Source organism: Elephas maximus, chromosome 9, assembly GCF_024166365.1.
Source record: "Elephas maximus indicus isolate mEleMax1 chromosome 9, mEleMax1 primary haplotype, whole genome shotgun sequence".
Taxonomy (NCBI): Eukaryota; Metazoa; Chordata; class Mammalia; order Proboscidea; family Elephantidae; genus Elephas; species Elephas maximus.
The window spans coordinates 81,030,473-81,056,681 of record NC_064827.1 but is presented as its reverse complement, the minus strand read 5'-3'; the positions used below and the strand labels follow the sequence as shown (position 1 = coordinate 81,056,681).

The 26,209-nt window shown below is 39.1% G+C and overlaps 1 protein-coding gene across 1 annotated transcript in view; it reads right to left on the bottom strand.

The window, feature by feature from the left end:
* The window catches only part of GPR107 (G protein-coupled receptor 107), a 115,472-nt gene that overhangs the window by 47,587 nt on the left and 41,676 nt on the right, over positions 1 to 26,209 (bottom strand). The window contains exons 2-12 of the mRNA XM_049896996.1: positions 21,387 to 21,509; positions 20,989 to 21,039; positions 20,655 to 20,734; positions 18,612 to 18,751; positions 16,437 to 16,474; positions 14,463 to 14,519; positions 9,289 to 9,399; positions 8,799 to 8,932; positions 3,971 to 4,046; positions 2,609 to 2,682; positions 2,052 to 2,169 (exon numbers count right to left, since the gene is read on the bottom strand). Of these exons, the coding sequence (XP_049752953.1) occupies positions 2,052 to 2,169; positions 2,609 to 2,682; positions 3,971 to 4,046; positions 8,799 to 8,932; positions 9,289 to 9,399; positions 14,463 to 14,519; positions 16,437 to 16,474; positions 18,612 to 18,751; positions 20,655 to 20,734; positions 20,989 to 21,039; positions 21,387 to 21,509 (1,002 nt within the window). The remainder of the gene's footprint in view (positions 1 to 2,051; positions 2,170 to 2,608; positions 2,683 to 3,970; positions 4,047 to 8,798; positions 8,933 to 9,288; positions 9,400 to 14,462; positions 14,520 to 16,436; positions 16,475 to 18,611; positions 18,752 to 20,654; positions 20,735 to 20,988; positions 21,040 to 21,386; positions 21,510 to 26,209) is intronic.

Below are 26,209 nucleotides of genomic sequence, written 5' to 3'. Positions count from 1 at the left end.
AAGCTCTGGTAGCTCAAAACCCAGAAGGCCTGTGGGAAGAGTACCCAGGTCTCATCACTTATAAGCACTGAGACCCTGACAGGCTGTAGGAACTAGGTCTGGGCCAGAAAAGCTCTGGTAGCTCAAAACCCAGAAGGACTGTGCAGTTCCTCAGCATCTTGTATACAAGAGACAGCATCTTCTTACATGTTTCTGCTGGGAGTCCTTGACCTCTGACATATGCCTTTCCTGAAATATCCAGTAAAGGCCCATCTCAGCCATAAAGACCTTCCAGATCATTGAAACTTGGGAGTGATTACTATCCCCTTGAAAACCTATAGCAACTGGTCTGTACCATTCATTTGGCACTACCATATGTTCCTTGTTATTGAATATGAGGGTGGCTTTGCTGCTAATGTTTTTTGCTGCTAATGTTGCCACCAAGCACCAGTGCTGATCTGAGAGCCTCGGGAGTTCTCCCCTTCCTCTCCTACTTGCCACAGTTACATTCTGCTCCAAAATGTGAGATTAGTTAATGAGAGCGATGTTGCCAAGCACATGTTGACTGGTCCAGCAGAGCAGAGTAGTTGGGTATCCCTGTTAGATCCCCTCTGTTTATTATAAGTTTTTTTTCTTTTAATGTCCAGGTTCTGCCTCCAATAAGACTGTTAAATATAAGACAAAACAAGATTTCTCTCCCAAGGGGCTTACAGCTTTGAAGGTTAGCCTCAGCCCAGGGCCCCAAGCACAAGAAGAGTTTAGTAAATATTTGGCCCCAATGTCTACTACAATATTCTACCTTGTGGAAACTCACTGGTGTCATTCACAGTTTTAATCTAATTTGTTATTAAAATCACTATGTACCTAAGCTGCTTCACTCAGACTCTCATTTTGTTATAGGAAAAACTGACGCAGAAGAGAAGTAGTATTTCCCTAAGTTTTCAGCAGTCTCTATTCAAAGTCTAGGCTTCCACATGCTGGTTTAAAGAAGCCTGACAGTCAAACATTGTCCAGTGCAATGACCTGAAGTCTTGGTTTTGTCACTGTGGGGTTTATATTAACTTTATCCAAAGAATTTGGTCTTTGCTCTCGATTCCTGAGACATAACCTCTAGAAAAAAAAAAAAGCCTTGGGATTTAAGTGTTTTTGGTAAGAGCTCGAGACCACACCTAACTAACAGGTTATGCTAATGAGGTGATAAGGTGACTCTGGGGTAGGCGAGAAAGACCTACTGTGTCACCTTGTGATATCAACCCACCTCAGGGGAGACGGGCTGAAATCTGTGTTACTAATGAGACCCCGATAAATGCTCTGGACACTGAATCTCCATGAGCTTCCTGGTTGGCAAAAGACATCTGCTCTTGGGGTGGTGACACACTCTCTTTGGGACACAGAAGCTTCATGCTGAGAATCCTCCCAGATCTTGCCCTCTGTGTCTCTTCATTTGTATTCCTTTTTCCTATAATAAAACTGTAATTTTCCATGAGCTCTGTGAGTCATTCCAGCAAATTACTGAGCCCGAGTGAGTAGTGAGAGCCAGCAGGTCAGAGTGAGGGGGGCTGAGAATCCCTGAGCTTACTGCTGGTATTCAGAGGGGGCAGAGGCAACCTTCGAATTGCTAGCCAGCAGGTCAGAAGTGAGGGGGCCTCCAAGCTTGAGGATGACATCCTGAAGGGGTAGTGGGAAAACCCCAAATTTGCATCCAGCAGGTCAGAAGTGTGCATGGGTATTGCAGGGCCTCCCAAGCTTGCGACTGATGTCTGAAGTTTTGGGTCTATGTGTCAATCTGGAGGACTCTGTTCTTTAACTTGTAAGATCTGACCTAGCTCTGAGTGGTTAGGATCAGAGGAGGAATTGCTACATGGACAGCTGGGGTCAGAAAAGCAGCAGTAAAAGTGGATTTGATTTTTATCCACACAGTCAGAATTCTAGAGAGAGAGTCTTCAATCCCAAATGGCAGAAGCTGGGTTTCTGGGGTTGGTAAACTGACTCCCTCTTCCCAGAGGCCTGGAGTTGAGCCATACTGAGTGTCAAGAGAGGAACGAGGACAAGCAGGATTAGGGTGCCTTTACCTGGAGCGGGATGACAATCATGAAGATCTTTTTGTCTTTATCGGAAAGAATGTGCTTAATGAAAGCCCAGCCGGTGCCAATGAGTGCAATGGTGATGAAGAGTAGTGCCCCCTTCAAACTGGAAAATAAAAAATTAACAGTAACAACGGGTCTCTTCAGGCTCTCACTCAACAAGTTAGATTATAAGAACTTATTCTAGGACTTCACATGCTTCTTGGAAAAGACAAGCGGCCAGATTCTGGAAATTCATCTTAAGTGAGCAACACACTTTCCTGCCACACAAATTGTTAGCTATGCACCCCACTATCTGAGCAGCCAACCACTTCAGGCAGACAGGCAGGTAGGCAGTCACTCCTAGGAGCATGCCAGCAATCCCAAGGTCTCAAGTCTGGACAGCCACCTGTATGTCAAACACTTTTGGCATGGCAGGGACCCAGATGGGCTGCCACAAGAGGGCAGGGGCAGTCAACTTTGTCTTTTCCTATTGTAGTTTTTCCAACTTTTCCCATATGTCATTTCATGGCATGAGTATTTCACATGTCATCTTGCATACTTACAGGTGAGTGATGTAGTACACAACAGCCCAACCTTCAATTGGAAAGCCCTGGGAGGAGATGTAGTGATAGTCGATCTGAAACCAAACAACTGCATTTCAGAAAGGTCAGTCTACCACAAGACGTAAGTACAAAGTGAAATAGCAAATCATACCAGAGGATCCTATGATAGGGGATGTCTACCCTTCACCCACTCCCTAATACATGTCCATTCACAATGAGATACATGAGTGCACAAACATCAGGTAGCTTGACAGACTTGACAAAAGGTTTAATGTCACTAACACCCAGCTCAGGTCCCTCACTTGAGACAGATGATTCACTCTGGCAAACGGCTGCCTATTCTTTTCTTTAAAATCTCCAAGGTCCAAATCACAAATCTTTTCAGTATTCCAGTCAAGAACTTTATCATCCGACCATTGCTGCTTACATAATAAATCAGTTAATCAGTAAGTAGAAGGTCCATGCAGATCATTCAACTTCGACTTTTTCTTTTTCCCATTAAGAAAAAAAAAAAAAATCTGTAAATTCAGAGCTATTTGAGGCCACCAGAACATTTTAACTGAAGTGGCAAGTTTCAGTAGTATGCCCAAAATGTTTCCTGGCAGAACTCAAAATGGTGACATCAATTTCTTTACATATCTTTCATTCTATCAGAAATGACTACCTAAATAACTTACGTGAGTCAAAGACCCTTTCATTCATTAGCTACATGGTTCCAGAAAGAAATCTTTTAACTTGGATCCAAATGGGAAATTACCCAAAAAACTGTCATTTCTTGAAACTGTAACTGGATATATTATTGCTTTTTCCTATGACAACATTTTTAAATGCAGGTAAGAGAGTACATGTCCAAGGACTGCCACCCTCACAAGTGTGGCGCACAAATTGGGGAAGTTGTGCTCTTACCCCCACAGACAAATTCATTTCAATTTGCATCAGTTCTATACACTCAAAGCTTAAGCTCAATTCTTACGCCTCAATCTTTAAAGCATCAGTTTGCTCTCAAGTAAGTATGGTAACACTGAGCTTCAAATTAAATGGGAATGTGAGGGAATACATGAAAAAATAGAAGTAGTGGAAACAATTCAGCAGGTGGCACTCTAATCTCAAAATGTGTTCTAGGAAAATTCTGTGTTTGTAAGGTAATACTGGAAGGTATCTTAAGTCTAATGCTGACGGATGTTGGGATCACTTGCCCCCTAAGAGCAAGTCCCCCTCTCCCAGGCAAAAGGCTTCATGAGTATTCTTTCATGTTTTGTTTCCCACCTATCTAACCCCTCTCTCTAATCTACTTTTCCTGCTCACATGGGCAATGTACTCTATTTCATAAATGACCCCCCCTCAAAAAACGCGGATACATACTGCATGAAACACCAAGGAAAGAGACTTGGTGAAAGGAAGGGCTGCCATCAACCAGTGAATTTTAAATACATCATTCCTATAAAAAAAGAGAGAGAAGACTTAAAGGAATATTCCATTTCTCAAAGGACAGGAGAAGCTCCATGCATTGGACCTATTTAAAAGGAGGCAGAAAACAAAATGTATGCAAACCACAAATAGGAAGGCTTTTTTAAAAAGTAGTTTCTGTAGGGAGAACTAGAGTCCTAACGTCATCTCTAAAATATAATCTACTGTTGTGAATGAAACCAAGAATTATGCATGTCAGATGTTATGGGTTCCAAGTTCCAACAAGATGGAAATCTAACACAGGCTGCTGGTTTCTTCCCCAAAAATCACCCTGAACAGGCCACAGAGGCAAAAATGAGGTGAATGAATATGAGAAAATGGCATGAAATCTCCGGGAAAGCAGAGGCAATTTGTACAGCTACAGGGGAAATCTGCAGTGCACAGTAGAGGGCTGGAGGCCAGGCAACAGGGATGGGCTAGGAAAAAGCAACAAGGTTGTGCCCCTTTCTCCCTACCTTATGATGGGTGCCTGTCAAACACACCAGACCAGTGGCGTAAAGTACCCATTCCCAACTCCACACCTCAAAAGGGAGATATAACACAGGTACTAGTCTACCTTTTGGGCTTTCAGGCATTAAATTCCTTTGCCCTCTCTCACCTCCCTCTAGGAATAATCTAATAGAAGACACATAAGACCATTATGGAGAAAACTTTTAACCTCTATTAAAGTACATAAATGAACACTTAAAGCCACCAGGGAGCTCTCACTTTCAGACACTAAGGCATTCTGCAAAGAAACAGGAGTAAAAAATGTGGAACAGGGGCAGCATCGGAGAAAAAAAAATTGTAGAACAGACGCTAGAGTCCAGGAATAGATTCATACTTATGTGGAAACTTGATATATGATAAAAGTGACACCAAGCACTGGGTCATCAGTTGTTCAATAGTTGGCACAGGAAAAACTGGCTCAAAGCTATATATTAAAATACATAAATAAATAACGTAGATCTTTATTCACACTTATATAAAGGAGAACTCCAGATGGATTCAAGAGCTAAACGTAAAATAAACACCTGTGATTCTGGAGTAGGAAAGGGCTTAGGAGCCAAAAGGTACTAATTACTCAAAAGACAAAAGTTAGGCAGACCTGACTCCATTAAGGTTTGTCATTCAATAATGAACACCACAGACAAATTTAACAGATTAGGGGGGCAAATTTGCAATTCTAAAACAGACAAGGAGTTGATACCCAGACCAAGAAATCATGCAAAGCAACAAGAAAAAGACAGAAAACCCAACAGAAAAATATGCAAAGAATATGAATAGGCAGTCCTAAGAGGGGAAACCCATTAACAAGCTGAAAAAAAGTCAAATAATCATATCAATAGATGCAGGAAACGTACTAGATAAAATCCAACACGCTTTCATGATGAAACTCAGTAAAATAGAAACAGAAGGGAACTTCCTCAACTTGACAATAAAAATCTACAAAAAACCTACAGCTAGTATCATACTTAATGGTAAGAAACTAGATGTTTTCTCCCTAAGATCGGGAACAATGCAAGGATGGCGTGTCTCATAACTCCTATTTGACATCATAGTGGAAGTCCTAGCTAATACAGTAAGGCAAGAAAAGGAAATTAAAGGTATACAGACTGGGAGGGAAGACATAAAACTGTCTTTGCTCACAGATGACATGGTTGTCTACACAGAAAATCCCAAAGAACTGAAAAATAATTCCTGGAACTAGTAAGTGATTACAGCCAGGTTGCAGGAAATAATGTTAATATACAGAAGTCAATTGCTTTCCTATGTATCAAAAATGGACAACTGGAATTTGAAATTAAAAACATAACACCATTTACATTATCACCAGAAATTTTAAATATTTAGGTATAAATTTAACAAAATAGGTACAAAATCTATATGAGGAAAACTACAAAACTCGGAAGAAAGAAATCAAAGAAGATCTAAATAAATGGAGAGATAGTCCATGTTCAGACAGGAAGGCTCAATGCTGTTAAGATGTCAGTTCTTCCCAACTTGATCTATAGATTCAATGCAATCCCAATCAAAACTGTTTCTAAAGTTTACAAGGAAAGACAAAAGAGCCAGAATAGCCAATGCAATACTTAAGTGGAGGGCTAACACTATCCAGACATAAATACGGGGCGTATTTGGAAACTCTCTGAACTTTCTGCTTGATCTTCTGTAAGCCTAAAGATTCTCTAAAAAAAATAAACTATACTAATTAAAAAAAAAAAAAAAAGGAACTAGGCCTTGCATAGAATGATTTGAGGGTGTGCATGAACTGACACATTTGAAGTCCAAGCACAAGTGCGCTGATTTTCTTCCCTGGCACTTTCCCATTCCAGTGTACGCCTACTTCAAGATCAAAAAGAAAGTCAAAGCCAGAGTAGTCTATCACTACTGAATGGCAATGAGAATTTGCCCGTAGTGTAAAACTGCCCAGTGTAGAGAGCTGTGTTTGCTCACCTGTGGCAACCATGCCTTGCAGTCCAAAGTTAAAACATCAACAGCTAGGGCTGTGACGTGACAGAAAGAATACAGGGTCGCAGCCAGACCTATCTGGCTCAAACACTGGTCCTATCCTTACAAACTTAATCTCTCTAAGCCTCAGCAACCTCTCCTGAGAATGAAGTTGCCAGAAGATTAACTCAAAAGCTGATTGAAGATTAACTGAACTAACCAACATCAAGTGCCTAAATGGGCACAAAGCAGGCACTTGAAAAATATCAGTTGCTGGTTTTCTCCTTACCACTTTCCAGGATTCTCCTCTCTAAACTCTGGGCCCAGCACAAAACTCACAGAATTGAGATGGGCCAGAAATGCACAAGAAGCGTATCTGGGTTCCAGCCCCAGCTCTCTCATGTCTCTCACTTCCCTTCTCTGGGCCTCAATATAATCACCCATAAAACGAAGCAGCTGAGAAGATCTCTCAGCTCTTTTTGGCTCTAACTGTCCAAGTTGGAGTCATACACCCACCCACCACACACCCAATTCCGACTCATAGTGACCCTATAGGACAAAGTAGAACTGCCCCACAGTTTCCAAGGAGCTCCTGGCGGATTTGAACTGCCGACCTTCTGGTTAGCAGCTATAGCTCTTAACCACTACACCAGCAGGGTTTCTGTGGAGTCACACACCCTTACATTATTCAAATCTCCAACTAATGGAACTAGCTGTAAGACTCCTGGGAAAACATGCGGATAGGGCAGAGGGCTTAAAAATATTTAGATATTTCTGCATATATACTACTCTTCAACAAAAAGTTACACACATAAAAAAAATAGCTTGTACAAAATAGGCCAGTCTCATTTAGCCACAGCTTTAAAAGTGTCATTACAATTTTATTATAAGTGAACCAAGGGCAACGACTATTAGGTCACTAAATAAAGGGAAATTAAAACACCAATGAACAAACACCTTATTAGTAAAATATTTTATATGTATCTCATATTTAAAAAGCACCATAATTTTCAAAGCACCCTCATATACATTATATTTTGGGGATCACATAACAAGTCTAAGGATCTGGACTACCTCTAGGAGGAAGGCAGAGCTATTATTACTGTCCCAGTTTTATAGCCAAGAAAAAAGAGGCTTAGGGTGAAAAAAGTACATAGTTATTAAAAGTTTACACTTGAAATCAGGTCTTCTGCCTCCTAGTTCTTACTTCTCCAATAATGGCAAAAGCAAACTTTCTTAAAAAGAAAAACAAAAAATCTTTTATGGTCTGAATTTGTAGGATTCTTTTACTCTTAGTAATGGCTGCCTAATAATCCAGTCCAGAACAGGGTTATGTAGGTCCTTCACAAGCAAATACGACGTTCTTTACATCTCATGGGTATAAAGGACACTGCATCAAATAAGAATCAGCAACTGCATCCAACCAGAGTCTAATATTCTGGGCTCTGAGCATTTCTAATAGAAAACAAACAGGTCACTAGGGATTACAGAGGTCTCAGTTTCTGCCCTAATGTTTCAGAGACAGAGGTATTTGGTATTTGGGGGTACTAAATTATTTTATTAATCCATATTATAATACCATATTCACATACCATCACCTACCCAGCTTACAGTCTTACAATAAAACACACATTTTATACTATTCTCTAACTGAAAACTAGTATTTTCTTCTCAATTTTCTTGGGAGGGAAATAGAGAACTAAACATTAGTTCCATGGACATGCAGCTGCTCCCCTCAAGAACCAAGTAGAGGAAGTTAAAGTCTCAGGGGTTTCAGGAGGCCAAAAGCCAGGCAGATGGGCTTTGAAGCAGTTTCTTCCAGCAGCAAGCATCTGGAGGTCAATAAAGAGACTCTCCCAGCCAGCTCTGAGCTGATGCCTTCAGTCACTAAACAATATCTCTACCCTCTCATCCAGGCAGTGGGTCCTCTTCATTAATCTCTTTAGAATAAACAGCCACTAAATGGGACCAATGTTCTCCCTCTGAGTCCTGGACTGTGGTATCTCTGCTATGGAAACACTTGGCTTATACATTTTATTTTGCTTGTATATTACTGAAATATTTGGATTTACTTTTTAAACAAAGCAATGGAAAGTGAACAAACACCAAGGAATGCAAAGGCCTCCCACACTGCAAGACTTCTGTAGTCTCCCTAGTGTTTCAGGAAGATGCCCTTTGAAGAGAACAAGACTATTAGTGCCAATTGCTCCCAAGTTCAGAAGCCAGCAAAAGGTAAAAATATACAAATCTCAAGACACTTTGGTTTGAAGGTCTCAAGAAAGTAATAATTTACCGTCGTTTTCGAAGGATGTGAATCCAGATGGTCCCAGAGAGGAAGAAGAAAAAGGCCATGGAAATGTATAATTTGGGGAGAGGAATTTCTCCTGCTGAGAGGTAACTGTCAGGATTCTTCTCTGTAATCTCAATCTGAAATCAACATGGAATTAATTTTTACTTTTAAGGAGCAGATCATCCCTTATTCAGCAATTTGGAATCTTAGTTGTTTCACTTAAGCTTAAGAAAGTGAGTACCAGCATATCACAACCAAATTTTAGTGCCCAGGTTAAAATGCAAACATGTTCCAAATTGCTTTATATTTTCTTATTTATGAATCCTCTGCCAAATACCCCACTGGCAAGGATTTTAGTCTGGCCATTATTTTTCTCTTACTCTCCTTAAGTGTTCTTAAAATCTATGCTTATATAGAAATAAACATCTTCTATGTTCACTGCTGACAAAATCCTCAGACCACCCCACATGAACAATCTCCGTAAGGTACTCACATCAAGGCTGAAGGAAACCTTGTCACTAGACAGCAACTCATTTCTAAGGCATTTATGAAAGTAAAGACTGTAGAGGCCTTCTTGGTCATCGGTGCTGATGTTAAAGAAAAACTGGAAGTGACAAAGAAAAAAATCTTTACCTAAATTTTTAAATTGTAGAAATAAATCATGACTATTATGGACAGAAGTAGATAGATCACTTGAATAAATCAAATTCTTCCAGAGTTTAAACAGGTGTTTTCTTATTCTGTAAGTCCCCCAACATTTTGTTATGACAATTTTCAAACATTCAGAAAAGTTGAAAGAACACCTGTACGCTCACTGCCTAGGTTCTACAATTTTACTATACTTGCTTTGTCCCATATCTGTCCATCTATGATGGTTTTTAAATCTGTAGAGATAATCAAAGACACAGGTATCTAGTTTTCAATCCAACGTATTACTTTGCCCTTTGAAGTAAAAGAAAAAAAAGTCTTTAAAAAGAAAGAAGGATCACTGATACTTGAGTAGGTAAAGGCCCAATATTCCCTAATTAAAATTTACACCTACGACTTTACATTTAAATATTTTTCTAGAGTTTTAATATATTTCATGTGTTTCAAATAAAGTTTAATATAACCTGACACACATACACTCTCTCACACACACTCACATAGTGTGACTCCAGGGTCAATTTTATGAACATTTTACCATAAGCAGTGAAAGCTAGAAAAGCCCTAGCAATAAAAAACAAATCTGCCTAAAATATCTCGCTTAGGACTGCATAAAGAGATGGCAAAATTACAAAGAGAAGAAAAGATGATGATAAAATTTTCATGCAGGAGTTACCTCTAGAGCTGGGAAGGGATGTGAGGGACACCTGGGGTTTCTGGGGTGCTAGCACTCTTCTGTTTCTTGTCCCGGGCGATGGTGGCACAGGTGATTATTTATAGTTACTTAATAAGCTCAACTTAAATATTATACACTTCTCTGTACACTATACCTCACAATTTTAAAGAAATGGGAAAAAAAAGAAACATCTCACAAGAAAGAAATAAGAGACCAAGAACACTAAAGCTGAAATTATTAATCCGTTAAACCATGTCCCAAACTCTTCCTTCTACGTACATACTAAACAGAGTATGTATTCTAGCGTATTCAGGGTAGAGAAAAAGAAAACTTCTCTAAACATACTAATAATTTTTAGTTTCAAAAACAAGACTCATATGATGTTTCTATGAAAGACAAAAAAAAAAAAAAAAAATCAACAGAACCACTACGGTTGATTAGAATAGGCACTTGACCTTTGAAGAAAAAAAAAAAGTAAATTTTAGAACTGGAATAAGCCCTGACAATGTCCTGCCTGCCCTTAGGCAGATAAACTCCCATCCTTATTCCCTGGCTGAAGCAGTGGAGTACAGACTGAGTGTACTGTCCAAAACTGGGAGAACAAGGAGTCACCTGCTGACTTCCTTACAAGGACAGAGCAAAGCCAGAGAAAACGCGAATTGCCCACTCACGGCCTGTCTTATGCATTACAAGGACTCTATGAACTCAATATTTTAGTCAACGTTCTTAATCATTAATTATGCTGCTTTGTCTTCAACATTCACCTTGATACAAAGCATTAGTAAATTGCAAATATCTATAGCCTTTCCTCTTATGATTTAAAAAAAAAAAGGCTAAAAATCATTCAAAAAACACAAGCATTTTAAAGTAAGGGAAGGAAGGGGAAAGAGTACCTTTTGTATTTTCTCAAGTAGGTAGTGAAGCAAACTAGTTAAACACATGGGCCTTGGAGTCAGACAAACCTGGGTTTGAATCCTCCCTTATACAAGTTACTTAACCTCTCTGAGCCTCAGTTTCCTTATCTGTAAAGGGGGAATAATAACAGCACCTACTTCATAGAATTCTTGGCAGGATGAACTGATCTAATGCACGTATAAGTACTTAATGCAATGCCTGACATGTATTCATCCATCTCCATAATTACTGATCGAAGGACTACCAGGGGCTGGATCTAAGTTTAGGAGGTTAGTTCATACACATCAGTAATAAAACAGATAAAAATTCCTGCCCTTCAAAGGATATGAACACACACTTCACTAAAGAAGATATTCAGGCAGCTAACAGATACATGAGAAAATGCTCTCGATCATTAGCCATTAGAGAAATGCAAATTAAAACTACGATGAGATTCCATCTCACTCCAACAAGGCTGGCATTAATCCAAAAAACACAAAATAATAAATGTTGCAGAGGCTGCGGAGAGATTGGAACTCTTATACACTGCTGGTGGGAATGTAAAATGGTACAACCACTTTGGAAATCTATCTGATGTTATCTTAAACAGTTAGAAATAGAACTACCATACAACACAGAAATCCCACTCCTCGGAATATACCCTAGAGAAACAAGAGCCTTCACACAAACAGATATATGCACACCCATGTTTATTGCAGCTCTATTTACAATAGCAAAAAGCTGGAAGCAACCAAGGTGTCCATCAACAGATGAATGGGTAAATAAATTGTGCTATATTCACACAACGGAATACTACGCATCGATAAAGAACAGTGACGAATCTGTGAAACATTTCATAACACGGAGGAACCTGGAAGGCATTATGCTGAGCGAAATTAGTCAGAGGCAAAAGGACAAACATTGTATAAGACCACTATTATAAGATCTTGAGAAATAGAAAAAACTGAGGAGAACACATACTTTTGTGGTTACGAGGGGGGGAGGGAGGGAGGGAGGGAGGGAGAGGGTTTTTTATTGATTAATTAGTAGATAAGAACTGCTTTAGGTGAAGGGAAGGACAACACTCAATACATGGAAGGTCAGCTCAATTGGACTGGACCAAAAGCAAAGAAGTTTCCGGGATAAAATGAATGCTTCAAAGTTCAGCGGAGCAAGGGTGGGGGTTTGAGGACCATGGCTTAAGGGGACTTCTAAGTCAATTGGCAAAATAATTCTATTATGAAAACATTCTGCATCCCACTTTGAAATGTGGCGTCTGGGGTCTTAAATGTTAACAAGCGGCCATCTAAGATGCATCAATTGGTCTCAACCCACCTGGAGCAAAGGAGAATGAAGAACACCAAGGTCACACGACAACTAAGAGCCCAAGAGACAGAAAGGGCCACGTGAACCAGAGACCTACATCATCCTGAGACCAGAAGAACTAGTTGGTGCCTGGCCACAATCGATGACTGCCCTGACAGGGAGCACAACAGAGAACCCCTGAAGGAGCAGGAGATCAGTGGGATGTAGACCCCAAATTCTCATAAAAAGACCATACTTAATGGTCTGACTGAGACCAGAGGAATCCCGGCGGCCATGATCCCCAGACCTTCTGTTGGCACAGGACAGGAACCATTCCCGAAGACAACTCATCAGACATGAAAGGGACTGGACAGTGGGTGGGAGAGAGATGCTGATGAAGAGTGAGCTAATTATATCAGGTGGACACTTGAGATTGTGTTGGCATCGCCTGTCTGGAGGGGGGATGGGAGGATAGAGAGAGTGGGAAGCTGGCAAAATTGTCACGAAAGGAGAGACTGGAAGGGCTGACTCATTAGGGGGAGAGCAAGTGGGAGTACGGAGTAAGATGTATGTAAACTTATGTGACAGACTGACTTGATTTGTAAACGTTCACTTGAAGCTCAATAAAAGTTAATAAAAAAAAAAAAATTTGGAAGCAGCTCTAAAAAAAAAAAATTCCTGCCCTTATGATTATCTTTTACAGGAGAGACAAAACATAAGTTCATTAACAGCACATTAGAAGGGATAGGTGTTTCTAGGGATAAGATAAAAACAGAGTGGGGTGAGGGGTGTGGGAGCAGGCTGCGTTTAAACCAGGGACATTGGGGAAGCTTCACTGGGAAGGCTACTAAGAGTTGAAGGAGGTAAGAAATTAGTCATGTGGATTCTGAGGGAAGAGCATTCTTGCCAGAGGGTATGGACAGAGTAGAGGTGAAGGCCAGATCTTTTCCAGGAACAGCAAAGTGGCCTGTGTGGCTGGAGCGGAGTGAGCAAGGAGGAGGATAACAGGAGATGAGGTCAGAGAGGCAACAAGGCCCAGATGACATGAGGCCTTGCAGACCATTGGAAGAACTTTAGCTTTTACTCTGAGACAGATGGGAAGCTGTTGACGGGATTTTGAGCAGATGAGCACCCTGCCAATGCTCAATTAATGTTAGCTATTAATTACCAATGGTGATGACAATGGTGGTTACTAAAATTAATGAACATATCAAAATTTTTAGGCATGCAAAACAATCTATGGTGAAAAAATCAGAACCACTGTTGCAGAGAAGGGGACTTTCTGAGGTGATAAAAATGTTCTCTTTCTTGACAGAGTGGGTTACATGGGTGCATGCGTTTGTCAAAACTGACTGAACTGTATATTTAAAATTTAGTGCATTTCAGTGTAAGCAAATTATACTTCGGTTAATGAAAACTGATTTAAAAAGAGGCAGTAACTCTTAGAAATCAACAGCAAAACACTTGTACAAAGCACTTTCACACACACAAAAATAAAACTCGTAACAGTCCTATGAGATAGGTATCATTATTTTTCGATTTTAGATGACTAAACAGTGAGGTTCAAAAGTTAAGTGAGTTGCCCCAGGTCACCTAGATAAAAAGTGGGTTCTGAGACCCAGTCCAATATCCACTTCCCCTACATACACTGAGATACCACCATAAAACACTCACCATGTGACTGATAACTGGGAAGGCTGGGCAGGTCACAAAAGGCCTGTGTCTCAGTTAACTTAGCTCTAGAATTATGACTTCACCTTAAATGACCATCCATGTCCTCTCAGGTACAGAAGCCTATTCTTCTACCTGCAGTAGTGCACTGAGTTGCTGCAGCATGGTGTCAGAGAGGCAGAGGAGTTACAGGAACAGCTAGGCAGAAATGGGCTGGAATCTGCTCCCTGTCACTTATGTTGGACAGTCATGAAGTTATTGACTCTCGGGACTTATGGTTTGATACTGGGGGTGATAATGTCCACCTTGTAGGTCTGTTAAAGAGAGAGCTCTGTGTGTCAAATGACTTGACAAATAGTAGTAATACTACTACTAGCATGCCTAAATTATTATTTCTAAATTCAAAATTCCTTATAAAATTCACCCTCTGCGTGGTAGAGAGAAACTCTGTGAAACGTTAATAGGAGAATACATACCTGAAACGAGACTGCCCCATCATTATTGTGAACAGAAAAGGATTTCTCTCCCATTGCCTAAAAAGATGTAACAACCTGTTTTAGGGTGATACTGGTAAATAAAGTATGCTAATTAAAAACAAAATAAAATTTAAAAACCCACCTTCTTACTATATCCTAAATTTGCTGTCTTCAAAACTCTGAAAATGAAACTCACTATCCTTGCCAAGATGTTTGAAATCACTTTTCACACAGAAAGAATTCTTCTTCCACCTATTTCCTTTTCTAAGCAGTCTATCTCTCTGCTTCCCTTTCTCACCCAGTCTTCTTGTGGGAGTGCTTATCTACGCTAAAACCTTCAGCCAGTACTTATAGCCTAAGGACAATGACCTTGATCACACTCTGATGTATCACCTTAACTCCATTCTTAATTTGCAAATGGTTCAAAATACTACCATTCGTACAAAGAAATAATACTAAGCAATGAAAAGGAATGAACTAATGATACACGTAACAATATGGACAAATCTCAGAATTATTATGCTGAATGAAAGAAGACAAAAGAGTAAATGTATAACTCATTCACATAAAATTTTTTGTAAGATGCAAACTAATCCACGGTGACGGATCAGTGCTGCTTTGGGGACGGGGACTACAAACAGGCAGAAGGAACTTTTGGGAGTGATGGATATGGTCACTATCTTGATTGCAGCGATGGTTTCATAGGTGTATAGGTGTAGTCCACAGACTGAAGACATATTCATTTTATGACAAACTGCACTTACAACCATCCTGTTTTGGGGTCTTTTTGGGTACACCTTATCATTAGTAATCTGTACTACATACAATGCTGCGGAGTACAATTTGCTGATGTCGTCATATCCGTAAGTTTATATGTAATGTTTCCAACCCCCAAAGACAAATAAAGATTGGATTTATAAAGACGCTGGTAATAAAAGGCAATAATAATGGGGAAAAAAAAAATGAGGTATTTAACTTATATCAGAACCGACTTATGATGGAGTTATCGGAATGGAACCCAGTCGTAAGTCGGGGACTACCTGCACATATGTCAAAACTTACCAAATTGTATACTTTAAATATGTCCCATTTATTATGTCAATTATACCTCAATAGGATTTAAAAAACAAAACAAAACAAACATTGCCATTTGGATGCCCCCTCACTGAAAAATCAAAATATCCCAAACCAAAACCTTCCTAAATATTGCTCTTGTATTTCTACCACCTGCCTTTTGCAAAAAAATCCTCCACCCCCATAAGTGGTCTCCCAGGTTGATTCCTTAGTTTATATTCTAAAGCTCTACTCCAATCCAGACCTTCACCACCTACACCTGTATTATCGCAACAGTGTCCTTGTTGGCCCCTCTAATTTCACTCTCTCCTTCTCTAAGGCCACACTGTACAGGGCTTTCAGAGTGATGATCATCATTAAACACCACTTGCGTCACATTCTTTCCTGGTCAAGAATTCATAATAACTTTCTATTGCCTACGCTATTATTGTTGTTGAGACACTGTTGTCTGGCCCTACGTTATCTAACATTTCTTTCTCTCTCTCTCTGCCTCCAAATATGTACCTTTTACTTCAAATAGACCAGTGCCCAGCACTCATTATGCTCATTCCCACCTTCTGGTCTTTGTTTATGACATTCTTCATCCCCTTTCTTCTCTTCCTCTTCCACAAACAAATCCACCAACACCAAGCTCACCGTGGTGACACCTTCTTCCAGAGGGCTCTTGAGAAGACTCAGCTTCCCTCTCCCCTCACTATCTGACCGTCTGTCACGTAAGTGCTGCACAACCTAGCACTCAGTTTTACTCGGAAATTGTTCCAATGTGCCAACCTTATCTCTCTAAATAGAAGGCAACACCCTGTAGACTAGGCATGTATGTGTATGTATACCCACGTGCACACATGTATATACATATGCACACCCAGAAAAGCTGGGCATAAGCAGGTGGTTAGTTCTTACCTTTGAATTCACCGTACTTCTTTTAGACTTTCCACTGTCTAAAAACAGAAACATTTAAAAGGTATTATTGCCTCATTTTATGAGCCTCCAGCTTGTCTAATATCAAATAAATAAAACAAACAAACAACAAAAGGTGAGGCTATAAGCTATCTTGTGGACTGCCATCCCCTCAGGTCCCAAAATAGAATTCGTGAGCCACAGCAGCGCCAAATCAGGACTTGGTATATGATAAATACTATCTAATAAATGAGCAGTCGGCATTGCTGGAGATGCCACATGGAGTGACTTCCCTTATTTTCTAAGAAATTATGTTTGAAAAAATAATTGTTTTTAAAAAGCATAATATATAAGATTTATTTACACACATGGAAAAATTAAACAGCAAACTATATTGGCATGATGCATACTTTTTTTTTCCCACAGCAAGGTGTGTTAAGATTGCTAATGGGTTCCTTCAGGGAACAGAGAAGACATCTGTGCCTTGTTTTTAGTTAAGATATTCTCCATGAGGAAGACAAGATTTCAGGCTCCCTGCAGGAAGGGAGAGAGTTTCAGAATAAAAAGGAAGAAAAGAACATTTTTTTGCCCAGGTAATGGTTATGTGAGTGTGAGGAACCAGATAAGAACGAGATGGTGCACCAACATTAAGATTACACCATCAAACAAATTTATTATTTCTGTACGTCTTTTAATTTGGACTAAATTTTGACAAACTGAGAAGAAAATGTATAAACAATACTAAAGAGCTCATATAAATCATGAGAAGAACCTGACAGTTAATAAAACAGGAAATAAATATAAACTGGTTAATCAAAATATGGAAAAAAAGTACAGCTCAGTAATAAGAGAAAATAATAATAGAACCAAAAACAATAATACCTCTTTTGCCTTTCAATTTAGGATTTCTTTACAAGGAAAATACCCAGTATTGGTTGGACATGGTGATGTGCGCACCACTCCCATGTATTTCTGACAGAAGTATAAATTAACACAAATCATTTGGAAAAGAATTTGACAATGTGTATCAAGATTCTCAAAAGTATTTACAGCCTTTGAATCAGAAATTACAATTCTGAAACCTACCCTAAAGAGAGTTATATATATGAGAAAAGGTATATGAATAAACAAATTCAATGCCACAATATTTATTTATAACAAAATAAAAATGAAATGTATCTCCTGAAGGATGGCATCCATTTAACGGGATGCTGTATAGGTATGAAACACATTAAAGTTAAGTGAACCCAATCCATTGCCATCGAGGCGATTCCGACTCATAGTGACTATGATGATGAGTAAGTGAACAGGGATACATATAAAATTAAAAACATGACTATGAATTTTAAAAAGCAAATGCTCTAGACTTCAGAAACAAGATTGGAAGGAAACCAATTACCAAAATTCTAACACTGTGACTAAGGAGAACTGACCTTTTTTCTTCTTTTCTATAGTTTCTACATTCTTTTTTTTAGTGGTTGTCTTAGTCATCTATTGCTGCTATAACTGAAATACCAAAAGTGGATGGCTTTAACAAAGAGAAATTTATTCACTCATAGTCTAGGAGGCTAGAAGTCCGAATTCAGAGTGCCAGCTCCATGGGAAGGCTTTCTCTGTCAGCTCTGGGGAAAGATCCTTGCCATCAATTGATCTAAGAGCATCTCAGCACAGGGATCCTGAGTCCAAAGGACGCGCTCCCCTCCTGGTTCTTCATTCTTGGTGGCATGAGGTCCTTATCTCTCTTCTAGTTTCTCTCTCCTTTTATCTCTTGCAAGACAAAAGCTGATGCAGGCCATACCCCAGGGAAACTCCCTTTACATGGATCAGGGATGTTACCTGAGTAAAAATGTTGCATCCCACCTTAATCCTCTTTAACATTACCTAATCTTGCCTCATTAACCATAGGCAGAAAATAGGGTTTATATCACATAGGGAAATCACATTAGATCACAAAATGGAGGATAACCACGAAACACTGGGAATCATGGCCCAGTCAAGTAGATACCTATTTTGGGGGACACAATTCAATCCATAACAGTGGTTATACATTTTCTGTATAACCTCCAAAATAAAATAATGCTAAGGCCACAGTGGATTAAGTATGTTTTTACTTAGTAACAGAAAAGGATCTACAAAGCAGGGTAGTCAAAAAATGTTAGTTTCAATCTTAGAGTTTACCTTGATTCTTCTGAGTCTGGTTGCCTGCGGAAACTGGGTTACCACCAGGCTCCTGGCTCTGATCAAGGACTTTCTCATCCTTGCTGAAGATGATCTTTGGTAACTGGGTACCAGCTTCTGGTGGAGACTTTATTCTTACTCTACAATGAAATAAAAGAAAAAAACTTCAGAGCAGTGCTTATTGCCAGTTATTAAGTGATGTGTGCCAGGCAGCGTGTCAAGGTCTAAATACATCACTTCATGTAGTCCTTAGAATATTACCATATAGATTCTATTACATATATTTTATAGATACTGCAACTGAAGCTCAGAAGGGTTAATTAACTTGCCTAAGGGTACCCAACTAGGAAGCAGGGCTAGAACTCAGACAGTCTCACTCTAATGCTGAAGCTCTTGGCAACCACACTATTCTGCTGTACATATATCCCCCCTACACATCCTTAATATGGTCAAAAATTATTACATAAGGGAAAAAAGAACAAAAGGTAAAAAATCCAGTAAGATGTTAAAGTGAAATCTGTGGGAGCATGAACGGGGCAGTGGGCACTATTAATTCCCTGCCTAATATCCCCTTTCTTAACGGACTTCAATTGTGTTTATTTATGCATCTGGGCCGGTGATCGTGTCCATCCCTGAGTGGACAAATGACCTAAGCTGGCACATTCAACTTGAAGGGAAGCACTTCTATTCCCTGACTGGGACTCTTCGCTCTCTCCATTGGCTGGATGTGAACAATGAAGTAGGGCACGTGGAGATGGCTAGGGAAGCCAGCCTGAGGATGGCAGAGCCTGGAGATGAAAAGGACCTGAGTCCCTAATATCATCAAACTACTGCTGATCTGTCTCTCACCTGAAGCCCACCTGCCCCAATTCCAGACTTTCAGTAGGTGAGACAATCAATGTTTTCACTATTTAAGGCAATCTCAGTCAAGACTTCTGCTACTTGCTATCAAAAGCATCCTAACTGACACAAGAGGCTGACAGAGTAACTTTCTTGACAGTAAACAGAGGTTATCATGAAGAATATTTACAGAGTTAGTACCCACAGTGGTTTTGTGGCATTCCTTTTTTTTTTTTTTTTGGAAATATTTATAAACTTCCTAATTAGTCTTTCTATCTCCAATCCTATCCATCTGAAATCCATCCTGTCTGAGGCTGTCAGTGGTCTACCTTAAGAGGAAGTCTGAGCATGCCATCCCTAGCTCAACGCCCTTTAAAAACTGCCCCCAAAAGACACACAGGGTACCTGTGAAGTGGCCACATGGAAATGTGCTGAACTTGAAAACACAAAACTCTATTATCAGTCATTTAAGTTCAAATGTTTTAAAAAGGCTGAATTGTCAGAAATCCTCACAACGATCTTATAAGGCAGGTATTATTATGAAGGTAGGGACCGTGAGGCCAAGTCATACAGCTGATGAGTGGCAGAGGCAGTCTTCAAACTTGGCCTGGAGCCTAAGTCTATGCTCTTCATCACCATCTAGGGCTGAGGGCCAAGCTCAGGCCAGGGCCATCACGCTCCCAAACTACCAAAAAAGCCCATGGTCCTTAGGCCGGCATGTAAGACTGTCCCATTATTTGGACCCAGTCTTATTTCTTACCATACTGCCTTCCAACTTTATTCTACCAATAATTAACTCAGTTTATTAAACATACTATGCTATTTCATGCCACTCTGCCTTTGTATATGCTGTTCCCTCTTACTGGAATACCCTTCCCTTTCTATTTAATCTGACAAAGCCTGTTCATTAGAAGACTGGTTAGAATAACATTTATCTGAAGCCTTCCCTTTCACAGTTAATTGGTGCTTCTTCCCTACTACTTCTCTACTTCGCTGTGATCATTTGTATTGGTGTTCTGTCTCCCCTGATAATTTATAAGCTCTTTAAGGTTAATTTATAAGCTCTGTCTTCCTCATCCTGTTTATAACTTCTGGCACTCAGCACAGTACTTGGCACATGGCAGACACTCAATAAATGTTAGTTTAACTACCAAATTCCTCCTAACTTTAGGATAGAAAAGAAAGAACATTAGAATTACTTACTCACTTCTGGAGATGTCTAAGATTAGAAGAGTGACAGAAACAGGTTGTTTCTTTAAAACACAGTAATTGACATCTTCATCCTGAGAAGGGAAGAACCAACTGCATATCACCTTATTCATTAACACTAGAACAAGAACATAAAGTTTTCAATAACAAGACAAGTAAGCAGTGCAATCTCCATTCTAAACAGCAAACAAAACTGTAGGTGCTCAGAAATGCTTGGCAGCCAAAGCAGTCACCATCTCAAAAAAATGGCACTGAAAGAAGCAAGTTGTTCCCACGTAGTCTCTTGGGCTAAACTGAAGAATGATCAGGTCGTACACTTAATACTTACCAGATAAGAAGAAAATCCATCATTCTTTGTACGGTCTAGGCTGAATCCAATCTAACAGGGGTAAGAAGAGTAGAGTAAGTAGTCACACAATGCCCTGGTGTCCATACCTTTCTTGCTCAAACAGCAGAAAAGGTCCTTTTTTTTTTTGGTCTGGCTTTCTGTTTTCTTAGCATTCATTTTGTTAAGAAGGTGATTCCTGCTCAAGTAAAATCACTAATTACTGGAATTATTCAACAATTACAACTTAAGTGTTAAAAATAAAACTATCTTATGCCTGATATATATTTTGATACTCACAAGTTTAATTTTCTCCATATTCTGATACTTTATAGGGAGTAAAGCTTTCACTCAATCAACAGTAAAGTGTAACCCTCTCAGTCTTATTAAAAGACACTTACAGTTGCATCCTTGTCTGTGGCTCCTTCAGGCTCATTTACTGAGAGGCGAGTGACATTAACCACCATGTACCCATCTTTGAAGAATCCAAAGGTGTTCAGATGAACCTTATGCCGCACATCATCCTAAAAAAGATTTGCAGTAGTGGAATTAGTAATACGCAGAAGCTAACTTTTGATTAACGTATTCATTTGCTTGAAAAACTATGGTATCTAGTTTCCCACTAGCCAGCCAACATTTTCATATGCTAAATAACACACATACCTGTGGTATCTTATCTTTCTCCAAAAGCTAAAGACAAATAAAAAACCCATAAGCCATGAACAGTTTTGCAAAAGGAAGGACACAATGGATTCAATTCATTCCAATGTATTTGTACAAGTCCTGGGGGCAATGTGAATGTGAGTTCCAGGGAAGAAGGAACCATGTTTTCGTCATCCTGCCATCCTTCTTGCTCATTACAACACCTGGCATCCAGTAGGCACTCAAAACATACCTGGGAAGGGAGGGGAGTGGCCAAAACTGCTCCAAGAATACAATCATTTATATAAACTTTCTTATCACTTTGTGTGTACCTGGCTCCTCGTATTCCAGGATGAAGGGCAATACTTGTATGCTGATTTTCTAATCTATAAATTTTTTTTTTTTTTAAGTGTTCATTTAGGAACTTTAAGGGCTGGTGAGTTTGTTAATAGGGGAGAAACAACTCAGAAAAGGACAGTGAGAATGGTCACACAACTTGAAGAATGTAATCAATGTCACTGAATTGTACATGTAGAAACGGATGTTTTGCTGTGCACATTCTCAACAACGATAAATTTAAAATAGTTCATTTATACCTAAAAGTGATGTAATATATGACGGATTTTCAAGGAACAAAGCTTTATGCAAAAGGAATTCCAAGAACTAGTCAGGTGGAAACAAGCTCTTTTGGCTACAGGACAATTCTGAGGATTGCTAAAACTGCCCCACATAGGCTAACACCCATTCCACCTGTCTGAAATTTCAAAACTGTAATTCCAATCCCCACTGATGTCAATAAATATTAAGGCCAATGAACAATACTAGCAAATACTTCTAAAATCATTGTTTTATGTTGATATTTGCCTAATTAGAGCATTTTATTAAGTCTGCAATAAGCTAAGAGTTATTAAATAGTCCGCAGCTAACAACTGCCAAGCACTCTGCTAAATACTTTTCTAAACTTGCATTTGGTTCTTCCTCAAATCTGTCATAGTCATTTTTGCTAGTGTTTGTTTCTTGTTTATTTTTTTTTGTATATGTGTGAGTGTGTTGTAGAAAATATATATATAAAAAATGTATGCCATTTCAACACTTTAATGGACATTTAGGTCACTTCCACTTTTTGACTACTGTGAATGAATACTGCCGCAAAGAACACTGGCGTACAAGCAACTGTGTTCCTGCTTCCAATTCTTTCGGGTATATACCTAGGAGTGGAATTGCTGGGTGATATGGGATGAAGCAGTTGTACTCTGCATACATGGGGTCGCCATGAGTTGAAATCAACTGAACAGCAACTAACAACAACATGGTAATTCTATGTTTAATTTTTTGAGGAACGGCCAAGCTGTTTTCCACAGCAGCTGCACCATTTTACAATCCCACCAACAATGGATAAGGGATCGAATTTCTTCACATCCTTGCTAAAACGTGTTGTTTTCCTTTTTTTAAAATCATAGCCATCCTAGTGGGGTGAAGTGGTATCTCATTGTGGTTTTGATCTGCATTTCCCTAAAGACTAATGATATTGAGCATCTTTTTGCCTGTTCGCCATTTGTATATCTTCTTTGCTGAAATGTCCATTTAAGTCCCTTGCCCATTTTTTGATTGGGTTGTCTCTTTTCACTGTTAATTTGTAGGGGGGTTCTTTATATATTCTGGATATTAAGCCCTTGTCCAGTATTTTTCCCCAAAATTTTATCCCAATCTGTAGGTTATCTCCTCACTTTGTTGATAAAGTCCCTTGATGCACAAAAATGTTTAACTTTTATGAGGTTCCATTTATTTTGTTGCTTGTGCTTCTGGTGTCATATTTCAGAATCCACTGTCAAAAACTAGACCACAAAACATTATCCTTATGTTTTCTTTTCTTCTAAAAGTTTTATGGTTTTAATTCTTAAATTTATGTCACTGATCCAATTTCAGTTAATTTTCATAAATGGTGTGTCTAGCTTCATTCTTCTGCATGTGGAAATTCAGTTGTTCAGCACTATGTATTAAAGAGACAATTCTTTCACCACTGAATGGACTTAGCAATCCTGTGGTACATCAACTGACCATAATGTACGGGTTAATTTCTTGACCCTCAATTCTATTTCGTTGGTCTATATGGCTGTCCTCATACCAGTTCCACACTGCTTTCATTACTGTAGCTTTACAGTATGTTTGAAATCAAGAAATATGAAAATCCTCCTACTTTGTTCTGCTTTCTCAAGGTTGCTTTTGCTATTCAGGGTCCTTTTCAATTCCATATAAATTTGAGAACTGGCTTTTCCATTTCTGCAAATGGTGGCTGTTGAAATTTTGGTGGGGATTATACTGAATCTATAAAATGCTTTGGGTAGTGTCAACACCGTAACAACATTAAGCCTTCCCATCTATGAACATGGAATATACTCCATTTATTTAAGTCTTCTTTAATTTCTTTCAGTAATGTTTTATAGTTTTCAGTGTACAAGTCTTTCACTTTTATAGTTAAATTTATTCTTAGGCATTTTATTCTTTTAGATGTTATTATAAATGGAATTGTTTCCTTAATCTCCTTCTCAGAATGCTTGCTGCTGATGAGTAGAAGCCCAACTGATTTCTGTGTATTGACCTTGGATCCTGCCACTCCGCTGAATTCATTTATTAGCTCTGTTAGTTTCCTGGTGGATTCTTAGAGGTTTTCTATACACAGGATCACATCACTGATAAAAAAAGACAGTTTTACTTCTTCCTTCCCAATTTGGCTATCTTTTTTACCTTTTTCTTGCCTAACTGTTCTGGCGAGGACTTCCAGTATAATACAGAACAGCAGTGGTGAGAATGAGCATTCTTGCCTTGTTCCTAAGTTTAGGGGGAAAGCTCTCAAGTCTTTCTCCATTGAGTATGGTCTTACCTGTGGGTTTTTCACAAATGCCCCTTACCATATCAAGGAGTTTTCCTTCTATTCCTAGCTTGCTGAGTGTTTTAATCACGAAAGGATGTTAGATCTTGTCAAATGCCTTTTTTGTGATAACTGAGATGATCATGTAGTTCTTTTCTTTTGTTCCATTAATGTAGTGTATTACATTGATTGATTTTCTGATATTGAACCACCCTTGCATTCCTGGGATAAACCCCACTTGATCATTGTGTATAATCTTTTTAATATGCTTTTGGATTCAGTTTGCTAGTATTTTATTAAGGATTTCTGCATCTATATTCATACTGCTCATTATTAATTCCATTCTTTGTTTCTTTTAATTTTAAAGATAGCTATTTTACAATATATTGAGGGTCTAAGTTTGCTCTTCATTGTTTCTGCTGACTTTCATAATAGCTTATTTCCTTGTGTGTGTGGTCAGTTTTTATTTCCAGATTTGGGATCTCCTGGACATCAAAGGCAGTCTAAATGTAAACACCAAAGGCTTGTTAGAAGAGAGGCCTGTGGATTAGATCTTCAGCAGAAACATCATAAATTGTACCCCACTCACAAATACACAACACACAGAGCTAAAACACACATTTTATTGCCATTAGGAGGTTTTAATTTCCTAGCCTACCCTTTCATTCAAGGAATATAGCTCTTTGAGAGTCCTCAAGTTGCTGAAGAAAAGGGGGACTCAATTCCAACTCCCTTTCCTGATTGGGTCTCAGGCTTTGATTCCAGTTCCGCCTCAGCTGCTGTTAAAAATTCAAGGCTCAACTCTTCAGACATGGATTGGACTGGACAATGGGTTGGAGAGGGATGCTGGGGAGGAGTGAGCTTCTTGGATCAGGTGGACACTTGAGACTATGTTGGCATCTCCTGCCTGGAGGGGAGATGAGAGGGTAGAGGGGGTTAGAACCTGGCAAAACGGACACAAAAGGAGAGTGGAGGGAGAGAGCAGGCTGTCTCATTAGGCGGAGAGTAATTGGGAGTGTGTAGCAAGGTGTATATGGACTTTTGTGTGAGAGACTGACTTGATTTGTAAACTTTCACTTAAAGCACAATAAAAATTATTTAAAAAAAAAATTAAAAAAAAAAAAGTAACCAGATTAAAAAAAAAAAAAAAAAATCCAAGGCTCTAGGTGTATATGGGCTTTTGTGTGAGAGACTGACTTGATTTGTAAACTTTCACTTAAAGCACAATAAAAATTATTTTAAAAAAATATTAAAAAAAAAAAAAAGTAACCAGATTAAAAAAAAAAAAAAATCCAAGGCTCTAGGTGTATATGGGCTTTTGTGTGAGAGACTGACTTGATTTGTAAACTTTCACTTAAAGCACAATAAAAATTATTTTAAAAAAATATTAAAAAAAAAAAAAAGTAACCAGATTTAAAAAAAAAAAAAAAAATCCAAGGCTCTAGGGTGCTGGTTTCTGCAATGCCTCCAAGCTGCCCTGGGTCCCTGGTTCTTTTACCACTGGGGTTTCAGCTCTTTCTTCCCTTTTTTTGGCTCTCGGGGAATTTCCCTTATTTTCTTAGATGCCCAGCTATGCATTTAAAGCAAGTGTGATAGGCTTCTACTCCCCAGTGGGATGGAGTAGCTTGCAGAAAATCAGCATTCCCACAGAGAACAACTAGAAAAACAAGATAACAGAAGTCCTCTATTGGAAGGCACTGACGAGCTGCTAGA